The sequence below is a fragment of the Colletotrichum gloeosporioides genome (genome assembly GCF_011800055.1).
Source record: "Colletotrichum gloeosporioides strain Lc1 chromosome Unknown consensus_5, whole genome shotgun sequence".
Taxonomy (NCBI): Eukaryota; Fungi; Ascomycota; class Sordariomycetes; order Glomerellales; family Glomerellaceae; genus Colletotrichum; species Colletotrichum gloeosporioides.
In genome coordinates this window covers 346,355-359,149 of record NW_025544650.1, presented here as the reverse complement: position 1 = coordinate 359,149, position 12,795 = coordinate 346,355, and the positions used below count along the sequence as shown (strand labels likewise).

Below are 12,795 nucleotides of genomic sequence, written 5' to 3'. Positions count from 1 at the left end.
GACGGCCCCTGGATGACATTTGAGGCTCTGACTGGAAACACCACACGGATGGGATGGCACCGCAACGCTTGCAACGCCTGCCAACGCCCATCACCCCGGGGCCCCGACACATTTCGTGCCTTTCCCCATTTTCATTTCCACTTCTCCATGGACAAACAAGCGGGTCGCTCCCTTGCCTCTTCCATGGTCATGGTCCGCCGCGGAAGAGTCAGTCACCCACTGGGCCACTGATGGGTGAAGTCACTCTTTGTTCGGTCTGAGCTCGGTGCCAGTGCCACGTTCATGCCACCCATGATGTCAGACCCGTCTAGTACCAGTCTGGAGCTCGAGTAAGGTCCGTAGAGGACAGAGAGAGCTGCCTGCTGCTGGTGCAATGACGGCCTCAGCATTGGCAATGCAGTGACAGTGTGCAATGCCACCACTACCACCACCACCACCAGCAAAACGGTGTGTCGCAGTGACTCGGGAATGCGATATGAGGCAGGGTCAGCAGGAGCACAGACGAGGCCTTGACTGACAGACCAGCGACCACAGATTCGACCGGCCTGACACCACGTGGGGGTAGCTGGAGGTGGTGAATGCGAGTGACACCGAGTGTTGCTATTTGCGTGAGGAAGGACACTGAGACGAGTGCCTACCTAGGTAGCCAAAGGTAGCCAAAGGTGACCACCCTGGAGCTCCCGTCCGGATTCCCACATAGAGCAACGACGCGATCTCCGATTGATCCCCCCCTCCCCTCCATCCGCCGGCCCTTCCCACTCAACCTCTTGTTTTTTTCTTCCCTCACTCTCTATGCATGCATCTTTTTGCCCTGCCCAGACCAACGGAAATTCTTAGTAGCGCCGAACGGAACCATTCCTGGTCCTCCTCGGGGTGTCATTCCACGAATCGAAGCCCAAAGTTGCGGGTGAGGCGGCCCAGCCCGAACCTCTCCTCTACCTAGACCGATCTACGCTACCTATACCTATACATCCTCATTCACCTTGCTGGTCCTGACCCTCTTAAGTCGGGCCCGTGACGCCTTTTCTCTTTCCCTATTATTTCCTCTTCCTTCCCCTTCTCAACCAGGAACACCACCTGTCACCTCCCAAGCATCACCAACAACATCACCAACGCAGAGAAGACACCGCGACTCCCACCTGTCACTGGGAAAGTCGTCCTTCTCCAACCTCCGCTCTCTCGGTCCTTCTGGACACTTCGGCTCAACACTCCCCCGAGAGCATACGAAGTAAAAAAAAAGACGTTACAAAACCTTGGGAGCATGGCTTCGCGCTTCTCCCGCCTGGCGAAGCCCATCGCCGCCGCCACCGTTGTCGCAACCGGTGGTGTCGTCGGCTTCGCGGCCTTCTCCAACCGCACCTCACACACCGTCGATAAGCCCCTCGTCGAGCTCAAGCGCGACGCCCAGGGCCGCATCGTCCCGCCCTCCTTCCCCTCCGTCAAGGACCGCGAGGCCCAGCTCGCCGACCTGCGCGCCCACGCCTCCGACTCCGCCGAGTATGACCTCCTCGTCATCGGCGGCGGCGCTACCGGCACCGGCATCGCCCTGGACGCCGTCACCCGCGGCCTCAAGGTCGCCCTCGTCGAGCGCGACGACTGGTCCGCCGGCACCTCCTCCAAGAGCACCAAGCTCGTCCACGGCGGCGTCCGCTACCTCGAGAAGGCCATCCTGAACCTCGACTACGCCCAGTGGCAGCTCGTCAAGGAGGCCCTCCATGAGCGCAAGACCTTCCTCACCGTCGCACCCCACCTGTCCTCGTCTCTCCCCATCGTTCTCCCCGTCCAGGATTGGTACTGGGCCCCCTACGCCTGGGTCGGCACCAAGATGTACGACCTCCTCGCCGGTTCCCAGGGTCTCGAGAGCTCCTACTTCATGTCCAAGTCCAAGGCCCTCGAGGCGTTCCCCCTGCTCCGCAAGGAAGGCCTCTTTGGCGCCCTCGCCTACTACGACGGCCAGCACAACGACTCCCGCATGAACGTCTCCCTCGCCCTCACCGCAGCCCTGTACGGTGCCACCGTCGCCAACCACGTCGAAGTCACCTCTCTGGAAAAGAACGCCAACGGCAAGATCTGCGGCGCAAAGGTCCGCGATGTCCTGAACCCCGCCTCCGAGTCCTTCACCGTCCGCGCCAAGGGCGTCATCAACGCTACCGGTCCCTTCGCCGACGCCGTCGAGCGCATGGACAACCCCAATCACAAGTCCATCGTCGCTCCCGCTTCTGGCGCCCACATCATGCTCCCTGGAAACATCTGCCCCAACGGTATCGGCCTGCTGCAAACCTCGTCCGACGGTCGCGTCATCTTCGTTCTTCCCTGGCAGGGCGCCACCCTTGCCGGAACCACCGATACCGCCTGTGCCGTCGAGAAGGAGCCCATCGCGCAAGACAAGGACATTGAATTTATCCTGTCCGAGGTTAACAAGATGATCACTCCCGAATCTGCCCTGTCCCGCTCTGATGTTATGGCTGCCTGGTCTGGTAAGTTGCCTCCCTAAGACCTCTGTATCACAAAACACCACTAACACGCCACAGGAATCCGCCCCCTGGTCAAGGACCCCAAGGCCAAGAACACCGAATCCCTCGTCCGCTCCCACCTCGTTACCGTCTCTGACTCCGGCCTCCTCACCTGCGCCGGCGGTAAGTGGACCACCTACCGCCAAATGGCCCAGGACGCCGTCGACGAAGCCATCTCCGCCTTCAACCTCAAGCCCCAGTCCGGCCTCGCCCTCCCCGACATCTCCGGCGCCGGCCTCCCGGGCCTCACCACTACCGGCTCCTGCATCACCACCCGCGTGCCCCTCCTCGGCGCCCACGGCTTCTCCACCCAGCTCACCGGCCACCTCATCTCGCACTTCTCCCTCGACCCCGACGTCGCGCACCACCTCGCCACCAACTACGGCGACCGCGCCTGGTCCGTCGCCGCCGTCTCCGCCGCCCGCATCCTCCCCGAGTTCCCCTTCGTCGAGGGCGAGATCCGCCACGGCGTCCGCGCCGAGCAGGCCATGACCGCCACCGACCTCATCTCCCGCCGCACCCGCCTCGCCTTCCTCGACGCCGAGTCCGCCCTCCGCGCCCTGCCCCGCGTCATCGACGTCATGGCCGAGGAGCTCGCCTGGTCCGACGCCCGCAAGGCCGACGAGTGGTCCGAGACCGTCCGCTTCCTGCAGTCCATGGGCCTGTCCCAGGACAAGCTCGGCGTCACCCGCGACGACGTACTGAAGAGCAGCGGCGGCGGCGGTGCCAAGGCCCTGCCTGCCCCCTCCAAGCCCCAGGCCGCTGCTGCCTCCTCTGGCGGTATCAAGGTCGGTCTGGGCGAGATCCAGGCCGGCGGCGCGCTGGCGAGGAACGCTACCTCCCAGGCATAAGCATGAGAGCGTAGGCGTGTGGTATGTGTATGTATGGATGAAGTGTATCTGAAGCATCCGCAGGCGTGCGGCTAGAACGGCCCCGAGCTGCGTGTGTGCTTGCTTTTTCTTTTGAACTTTTCTGGATCCCGGGATACCTAGATAGACGGGTATGGCGTCTTGGTGGGCATTTGGAGAGCACGTGTACGATTTCTCAATTATTCCTTTCCTTTTTCATTGTTTGATGTATGCATGAGCATGGCGGCGGCAGCACTAGAAAGCCTTCCCTCGGATATGAGCGATAGACTTGCGTGCGTGAGTTAGCATAGATGGCTTTGGCCACGGAATACCAAGACATGATCGTATATGCCAGTATTGTTACTTGAATCGGTTGTTTGATTTTACAGTGCGTCTCAAAAGATGCCGGTTTCTCCAGGTCTATCGATATTATTCATCTAGAATATCCGCATACCTTCCTGGGCACTAATTTTATTCTGCTCTCCAGCACATTTACTTTATTTCATGGCCATACCTCCTCATTAAAAGCCACATCCTCACTTGCCCTCCTTCGGCAACACCCTCCACTGATCAGCAACCTTCAGCCCAAACCCTTCCGCGATGTCGCACCCGCCGCGTCCCCACTTCAGCTCGAAGATCTTGCGCCCCGCGCCGACGAGCACCTCGAACGCCTCCGCGAAGCCTTCCGCGTTGTAGTAGTAAGGCTCGCCCTCGCCGCCGCGCTGGCTCTTCTGCCACGAGTTGCGGTTGTGGTCGTTGCCGCCCCTGTACTTGTAGTTCGTCATCTCCAGCACGACGGCGACCACCGAGCGGAAGTACTCCCGCGCGCCGGCCTCTGCTTCCAGATCGTCGACCTTCGGCTTGGAGGCCGCGTTGTCGCGGGAGGCGGCTTTCATCTGCTCTGCTGCCTTCTTCTCGTCTTCCTTATTCTTCTTTTCTTGTTCCGCCTTCTTCTTCTCTTCCTCCTTCTTCTTCGCCTCCGCGGCCTTCCTTTCCTCTTCCTTCTTCACGTCCGCGGGGTTTGGCGGGTTCGGGTCCACCCACTCGGCCTTCGCCCCCGGCACGCGGAACAGCACAGCCAGGTCCCGCAGGTGCGTCGATACGTCGTTGACGATGCCCACGCGGCGGTGCTTCATTGTCCACCCGTCCATCGTCAGCCGCGCGTTCATGTCGCAGTCGGTCGCGTAGTACGGGATCAGCGAGTCCCACCCGCCGATGGCGTCCATCGCCGCGCGGTTGACGAGCGTGAGGTGGTCGTACTGGTACCACCGAAACGCCCACTTCTCCTTCCGCTCGAGGGTGACGTTCAGGTCGCGCAGGCAGTTCTCGTAGATGGTGCGGTACCCCTTCTCGCCCGCGGCAGGCGGGTTCATGACCTCCTCGCGCTCGGCGTCCGAGTAGAACTCCCACGGGCGGTCGCCGGGGCGGTGGGTGTCGTCGCGCCCGTCCTCGGGGGAGAAGACGACGACGTCCTGGTGGGAGTAGAAGTAGTACGGCCAGTTGTTCGCGTGCGCGGTGTGGAGGAACATGTTCTGCATCTGCGAGAAGGAGAGCAGCGCGGGCGCCTGGACGACATTCACCCCCAGCCGGGAGAGGGTGGTGTGGTTGAGGTAGAAGGGGTTCTGCAGCGAGAGCTTGCCTCGCGCGTTGGCAATCTGCACACCCGTGTTCTCGAGGACGTGGATCGAGGAGGGTGGCCAGCCGGCGGCGATGTAGCTCGCGACGCACTGCAGGAGGATGGGCCACTGGCGAGTGAAGCCGATGAAGAGCGGCGGCATGGCCTCGAGGCCGTACTCCTTGTGGACATCCTTCCGGGGCCGGTTGTGCGCGGGGACTGGCGGCGGCGGGGAGGCGGTGTTGGCGAGGAGGGGGAAGGGGTCGACTACAGGCGGCGGGGTGTATGTCGGCGCGGGCTTGTAGCGCGGCGTCTCGGCTGCTTTTGAGGATTTGCTGCCGTCGCCGGAGGATCTGAAGAGGGAGTCGGTGGTGGTGATGCTCTCGCGGAAGCGGACGAGGACGAGGACGAGGGCGAAGAGGAAGACGGCGGGGAGGATGTTTCGGAGGCGGGAGTTGAGGGCGATCATTGTCGCGGGTTTTCGGGGGCTGTTTTGATGGGTTGGAATCCTTCAGCGCATGGGAAGGACTGGGAGATCTTCGTCGGCGCTGGGTCGACGGCGCGGTGGAGGGGGAGGGGGAGACATTGCGGCCGGAGAGGTTGCCACGAGGCGAGGCAGCAGCAGGCGTTGTCTCTTTTGTTGGTCCGTTCGAGGCGGCGTGCCGTGTGTGTCGTGTCGTGTCGCACTGCGGGAGGGAGATAGTCGGTCGTACGTCTTACGCCTCCCGAATCTGGGATGGGATCATGCAGCTTCCTTGTTGCTGGCCCGGGTGGGTGGTGGAAACGCACGCGAAAATGCGGCTCGCCGACATGGGAGTTTGCGCCAGGCTGAGGCAGCTGTTCGGGAAACGTTTACGGGAGGGGTTTAGCGCGCTTTCGGGGGCCGTTTGACGGCGCGCCCAGCTTGTTAGGCGTCCCGCTTTTCGGGCGACCAATTGGGAAGCCTTAAAGCTTGACGATCGGAGCACGGCAGCGGTGCTGGACCGGGGTGTGCCTGCGTCCGGCCTGGGAGCCCGTTTGATGCAGGGGCAGGGGATTTGGGGTGCGTACGCAAGCTTTTATTTCATGGATGAACGTCATAATTTGACACATTCTGGGACAGGTTGGGCGTGAGGCGTTTTGTGTCCTCCAAAATCTTCATTGCTGAAGTTGCAGAGTATGTACAAGAGTCAAGCTTGAGCTGGTTTCACGGCGTCAAGCTGCGTGACGTTGTCGTACGCGCCCGGGATGTCGACTACGTGTATCTACTATCGGGGCAGCCATGGAGAAATGACAAACTTTCTATTTTTCCTGTGCTAAAGCGACTACTTTTCCTGATCAGGTATTATCTTTAATATGGACGGTAACAAAGGACGACGATGATAATGGTGATAATAAAAGCAACGGTAATAGCGATTACAACGGTAACGATAATAGCAAGCACAGAGGAGAAGTAGTCGCTCGGGCCAGTATAGGGGAAACAGGCGGTCTCAACAATAAACCGGAATTTTTGTCCGCTGTCTCGAGGGGCAATTAAATGAATGTAGTGAGAGCCTCCAAGACTTTGTGCGCCACAAAGAGGGATTCAATGTCTCTCAAGGTGCTCTGAAGACATGATATACTCAAAAAGCTCTGCCAGGCGATTACTCCGCACTGGTTCAAGCAAATCATCTCCATTCACCCCTTTGGTCATTCATCTCAGAAGCTCAGAACCTAGTCCGACATCTGCAAGCAACACACGGCTGAGATTACTGATCATGGACAACCAACTAAACGACATCTTGACAGTCCACGACGGCAATCGAGGCGATGAAATGCCGGAGCCTAGGAATAAGCCAAGACCCAATGGCATCCTCGGCGTTGTCTACTCCATTGGCCGGAGTCGATTGCCGTAAGCAGCCCTCACACGGTGAATTGAAGCCTTGCACAGACCGTTGACAAGGGACAGCATCATCTTTATTTTCAAAACACTAGCTTTGCTCGATGCCATTCTTACAAAGTTTAAGGTTGAAGACGAAGCTCTCATTAAACTGTTGGCTCTCGAGGGCTTGTTAGGGGCATGGAAGGTCGCCATGGCTTATGCGGGGGTATTCAACGAAATTACGAAAGGCATGTCTAGTCTCCAGACAAAGCAGCTGTTTATGGGCGTGTGAGGAGGGGGATGGAGGGATGAGCGGACTCGGAGATAGTGGTGGCCATGCTGCTGGTGCTCGGCTTCCAGAGTTGTTCTCGGCTGCAACAAATGCCAAAGCACTGAGTGTCCTAAAACGAATAATCATGTTGTTGTTACAAACAGTCGCCTGATAGTCAGGGGCGAAGCTTGATTTCCGTTATTTCATTTCAGGCTTGTTGTGCCACATCTCTCTTAAATTCTAAGCTGTTAAACCCATTAGGTTGTGAAAGGACCCTCCCCTAGCTCGGCCTTGACAGTCTATCTCCTGAAGCGTCGGACTTTCACTGATTTTTGCCTCTGCAACCTTCATACTGCTGTTCCAAGGGATGTTGCTATATTTGAAACAGAGATTTCTTAGGTGAGGCCCGCTTCTATACGACTTCTTTCGACGTCCTTAGTGTTCTTAGGCCTTCTTGAACTCTCTTCATCCCTCGCTGGAGGTCATTTGACAGTCGAACTAGGAGACGATCTCCTACTCCTTGTACTTGGCAAGAACTGATAGTTCCACGTTTTACCCAGCAAAGGTGACCAGCTAAGTTTTAAGGCAAAAACAATTTAGCTGCTCTCCAACTCCTAAACTTCCACACGATCTACGGAAAAGATTGGACATGCTCAAACTTTGCCTGTCATCGACCGGTCAAGATTCAAGAGACTAGGGACATAGCACTGGACTGGAGTCATTGAACGTCTGATTTGAACACGCATCCCCGGGCCCCAAGAGGTGACAGGCTGATCACCCCTAAACGTCATCTCTCTCGTCTTCCCTCTCGCCTTCTCTCTTACCACCAAGACGAACAATCACAAAACGGCCGCAAGTAGTGATCTTACGTTTTTACAAAGTTCCAAATTAATCCAACACAATACCAGAACTTTAGGTCTCGAGCTGCCGACTAATAGTTTGGATCAAAGTATGCTCTAAATAAACTACAAGCTCACTTTAAACTTCGTACAAAAACAATTTTGCTGAAGTCCTCTAGAAACGCTTTCTCTGTTTTCAATAACGATCGTGCAATAACTGCCTTCCGCCGTCTTGCAGTGCATGTCTGTGCTATCAACCATGTTCCGGATATGCTCCTGGAATATGGAGAGGCGGATTCTCGATTAGCTCCCAGAAGTCTCCCGTAAGCCCCTCGACATCAAGGTCCCATATCAGATTCCAATCTTGGGTGCGAGGGCCAAACGTAAAGGACATTAGTCGCGGGCCGTACAAGCGCGAATCGTCTCCCGGTTGGAGCATGCTAAGTTTCTGCCAGCGATCGAAGTTTCGATGGCTAGCCTTATGTATCTCTAGCTGGCGCCGTCCATATTCTGCCAGATCTATGCCTGATGCTTGAACATCCTCAAGCCAGGAGCTCATGGTCTTAGTCAATCGACGCTTGTTCAAGCGCATATTGCTAGTTGACATGTACTTTCCTCTCAGATGCTCCATCCCACAATACAGACCTGTTAGAAAAGGATTTGATGCAAAGGGGTCTGCGTTCTCTGAAGGTTGCCACACTAGCTCATCCATCGAAATGTCCGTCAAGACCCATGCTGCAAGGTCTTTCCAGTCTTCGAAGTCTGTTTCATTATACCTTCTATCCGAATATTCGTGTTTGTGTGGAACCATGCGTCCAGGTGCGATCGAGAAATATTCTCTAGCGAAGTCCACGATTGTTGCCATCCATGAAACCTTCATTACGCTTTCTCTGAAAAACTGTGAGTGGACTCTTTTGTTGTGACAGAGCTCTAGGAAAAGCCGGGGGTCTGTCTGATACCATCTTATATTTCGAAACAGCTCAGAGATCGAAACTTCGCCGTGGATAGCAGTTCTCTCCCCAACAAAAAGTGAGAGTAGTCCAGGAATTGTCCAAACGTAGCGGCAGACTACACTGAACTTTAGTCCACGGGTACGTGTAGGTCCGAATATCTTTTCGCTCAGGTTTTCAAGGAGCCCAAATTCAGCTGCAAACTCGAACCATTCCAGAGCGTCATCAATGTAGCGGAGAAGCGATCGGAGATACCAAGTGGTTTCAATGGAATCCAGCAAGCCCGACCCTTCAATTTCAAAGCCCAGGTCCACAAGACTTCTGGCAACAGCGAAATGGGCGTCTCGCAACGCAATCTATGTGTTCATTCATAGTCAGCTTCCATTTGTGATGCACATCCCAGGGTAATGGTTTCTCCACTAAGGGACAACGTACATCTAGGAGAGAATGCCCGAGCTCGTTGCGGTCTGAAATGGACGCTCGACCACTATTCAACTGCTCCGCGATTTCAGGCCACGAGCCTTTCTTGACAAGGTCAAAGATTTGATCGCCGTTCGGACGGGTGGTCCAAGGTCTGATCGACATGTTCCACCCCATAGGGCTGCTGTATGCTTCAAAGTCCCAGGCTCTTCCGGACAAGCACCATGGAAGTTGTAGCCGCACTTGAAACACTTCTATATGTCAGGAGCAAATCTTCTTCGTTGGAAAGTAATGCACTCACCTGGTACTCCCGGCTTTTGGGGATGCTCTGAAGTCTGGTAGATGTACCCGCCTAATAGTCGTGGCCGGCGCCACTCGATCGGCTTCAGCTTCTGCCTTTTCTGATGTCTTTCTCCTTGGACTAGGTCAGACTGGTTTGATAGCTCAATTACGTCTTCTACAATGTCGGTATCGGAGTTGTCCAGATCTTCTTCAAGCCGGTTGGGCTGGACATTGTGCACGATTTGAGGCACCAGATGAGACTGAACCAAGGACCTGGATGGCACTGTTAATATTATTAATACATATGACTACTTTCTTCAACTCACAAAAGCTGATCCACTTTATCATCCGTGTTCCTGTGTAGGCTAATAAACTGCAAATGCAAGGCTTGTGCCTCCTTCTGTGAATGCAAGTTGTGCACATTGAAGAAGAAGGAAAGTGTCTGGGAAATGCTGTCCATTTCCTTGTGGTAACGGCGAATCAAAGTCTTGCTCAATGTTGCCTTCAGCTTCGTCAAGTTCCTCTTCCCCCTTTTCGCTGTCGCAATCCGTTGGTTCAAATCCGCAGCTAAAAGGTGAAGCTTCCCAGACACCTCCTTGTAGTGATGCATTAGTAATAGAGCCGTATCAGTAGATGGGTTTTGGGCCTGATTGTTGAAGACTGCCTCGGCCTCTTCCAGCATCGGTTTCAAATGCGTGAGATCTTTCATCAGTCGATTGATCTCTTCAAGGATATCTTGTGCCTCATCCCAAAGTTTCTTCGTCGTGAGAACGCTTTTCGCGAAGATTTCTGCCAAGGCGACCGCACTCGAAACGGCGCCGAGCACCTCCATGTTGATTGACTTGAGGTATGTTCTGGCCTAGTGCGGCTGGGTCAAATCGGTAGATGGGCGACTTTGGCATCTGAAGGCTGTGTGTTCGCTCCGGGGATATCGTGATGCTACAAAAAAAGGAGAGGACACCAACAGCGTTCGTTTTCTGTGCTACAAGGAACTTCTCCATCTTGAAAATGCGACCTAATGCCAAGGGTATACCTAGCTTATGTTGGGCAATCTGCCAGCTAAGCCACCTCACGTATGCAGGATCTGCCCAATCATTTGTCCTTGTGTTACCAAGAAGGGGGCGCTTAAAATCTTACTTCTGCAGGCTGAGATGGGTCCTCTCTGGGTTTGCGAGCTGTGGTTCTGCCTCGCGAAACGCCGTTACAAACAGGCGAATTAATCAGGGAGCATAGGATATATCTACGTTACCATCAGACTATGTAGCCTGTCACTCCGTTCAATTTCCATGTCGGGAATGCATGTATTTGTGATCCGGTGAGTCTGATATCCCAAGTATAGAACCACGGTCTCCCCTAACATGCATCTTTCAGGAAGCCAAAGGGCACATTGAACTCCGTAAATCGGAGAAGTGGAATCTCCGACTTCTCATCGATCTTCCGCTTGGGTTTAACCGGGAAAGAGCTGTGAAGTCAATCATGCTATTCTTCTGATAGGTGGATGCAGAATGCTTTTGAATGTTAAGATAACGTCAAGTCTTTTCTACAATTTTGATTTGGTCAGTAGATATTGGAGAGCATTGATTCATCGTTGAGGTTCAAAGCCTTGTTGGGATACTGCGCAGGGCAATGCAATTGTAGCTAAGATTTCCAGCGATAAGAGTGAGTCTTATAGGTGTCACTGCGCTCTTCCCAAGCAACACTGTGATTGCGGAATGATTGGGTCATGATTGTATCCGTGATGTTCTCTGAGAGCTTGGCTATCCGGACAAATACTTAGCTAATCAGGGCAAAGAACCACTTATTATCTATCTGGACTTGTTTATCATGGTTACATCTAGTTTCTTAGTATTCTTGTTGTCGTACCACTTTCTATGACCACTGCTACTGTCGGCGTTATCGTTATTATGATCGTCAACGTTATTAACATCGACCACGTCGCTGGTATCAAATCATCACGAGCCGCCCGGATAGCCAGAATAATCCGCTCAAATGATAAACAGCGTCTCTAATGGTATCTTAGTTGTTATGGTATGAGATCGCAGACGTTCAGGATGATAAACACTCATTGAGAGGCTTCAAGAGGACTGAAAACGTTCTCGTAGACGCTTCTGTAATGAATGAGATATCTCACTGTTACCATTTCTTCTTCATAATCTCATGGGCCATACACATCAACGGGGTCACTATCAAAATGTTATGAAGGAGAAAGTATTATGTTACCACGGCCTGATGCCATCGCGACTCCATCAGCGCTGCCGCAGGTGCAAATATTTACTAACCCTTCCAAGTAAATCTGACCAAAGGGAGGCCATCGCCACGCCCAATTAAGCAAGTTCATACCCCTTAATTGACTCGAATACCTTGATTGATTCACCTATTTATAGATTAGCCTATAGGAGGCTATAGATCCGTCCTAGCCCCACTTATCTAGGTATACTATGAGGGCATACGTAAGGGGCCATAGGAGGGGGGGGGGGGATGGCTAGGAATAAGGGATCTAAGGGCTCTAAGGGCTCTAAGGGCTCTAAGGGCTCTGAGGGCTCTAAGGGCTCTGAGGGCTTTATAAGAGGGGGGTTTAGGGGCTATGAGGCTGTAGATAACTTCAGAATTACCCGATTAGGAAGTTACTATAACGTAGTTTTATACTATAATTGAATTATTTTAATTGCAACGTAGCCAATTAATCAAACCCTCGTGAAAAAATCTCATCAATAGCAAGTTTGGGGGTCCAATTTGCTTTGATTGCACTTGCGGCAGCGCTGGACTCCATGACAATTCACGCCATCTCACCTCCTTGGTATTATCATGATCGACCGGTTCCATCCGCTGCGCTCTTCACTAAGGTGCTTGTGTGACGTCTCATACCCGCCCAAGCCGTGGACTCCCATGTGACATGTATCCGCAACGCCTCTCTGCGCACTTGAAATGCCGCCGCCACCAGCTGTATTCCTCATTGGGTCGCGGGACATCCCGCGTCAAGATCGCCATGAAAGCTGATCACCCCAAGTACCGAGACATGCGCATTTTAGTGGCCCATTCGATTGCCAATGTGCCAAGGCCCAACGTCCAAAACATCTACGCAAGAGGCTGGACGCGAAAACCTTGAGCTCAATCTTTACTGGCAGAAAGCCTGGAGCTGAGCAGCATGATGGGCGACTGAAGTTGAGATTTAGTTTAGACTCGTATTACTAGGGCGCCAACGCGAAGAGCTGAACGT

At 54.2% G+C, this 12,795-nt stretch overlaps 3 protein-coding genes across 3 annotated transcripts; 1 reads left to right on the top strand and 2 right to left on the bottom strand.

Annotated features, from left to right (window-relative positions):
• Positions 1–1,261: 1,261 nt before the first annotated feature.
• Positions 1,262–3,364, top strand: GCG54_00003695 (Glycerol-3-phosphate dehydrogenase; the record flags this gene model as incomplete). Its single annotated transcript, XM_045403765.1, has 2 exons — positions 1,262–2,477; positions 2,532–3,364. 2 exons carry the CDS (start codon positions 1,262–1,264, stop codon positions 3,362–3,364), a joined length of 2,049 nt encoding a protein of 682 aa, XP_045271105.1.
• Positions 3,365–3,897: 533 nt separating this feature from the next.
• On the bottom strand, positions 3,898–5,445 carry GCG54_00003694 (uncharacterized protein; the record flags this gene model as incomplete). The annotated part of the gene is made up of 1 exon (XM_045403764.1): positions 3,898–5,445. One exon carries the CDS (start codon positions 5,443–5,445, stop codon positions 3,898–3,900), a length of 1,548 nt encoding a protein of 515 aa, XP_045271104.1.
• Positions 5,446–8,179: 2,734 nt separating this feature from the next.
• On the bottom strand, positions 8,180–10,410 carry GCG54_00003693 (uncharacterized protein; the record flags this gene model as incomplete). Its single annotated transcript, XM_045403763.1, is given in 4 exon segments — positions 8,180–9,232; positions 9,312–9,502; positions 9,520–9,547; positions 10,000–10,410. 4 exon segments carry the CDS (start codon positions 10,408–10,410, stop codon positions 8,180–8,182), a joined length of 1,683 nt encoding a protein of 560 aa, XP_045271103.1.
• Between the last annotated feature and the right edge of the window lie 2,385 nt (positions 10,411–12,795).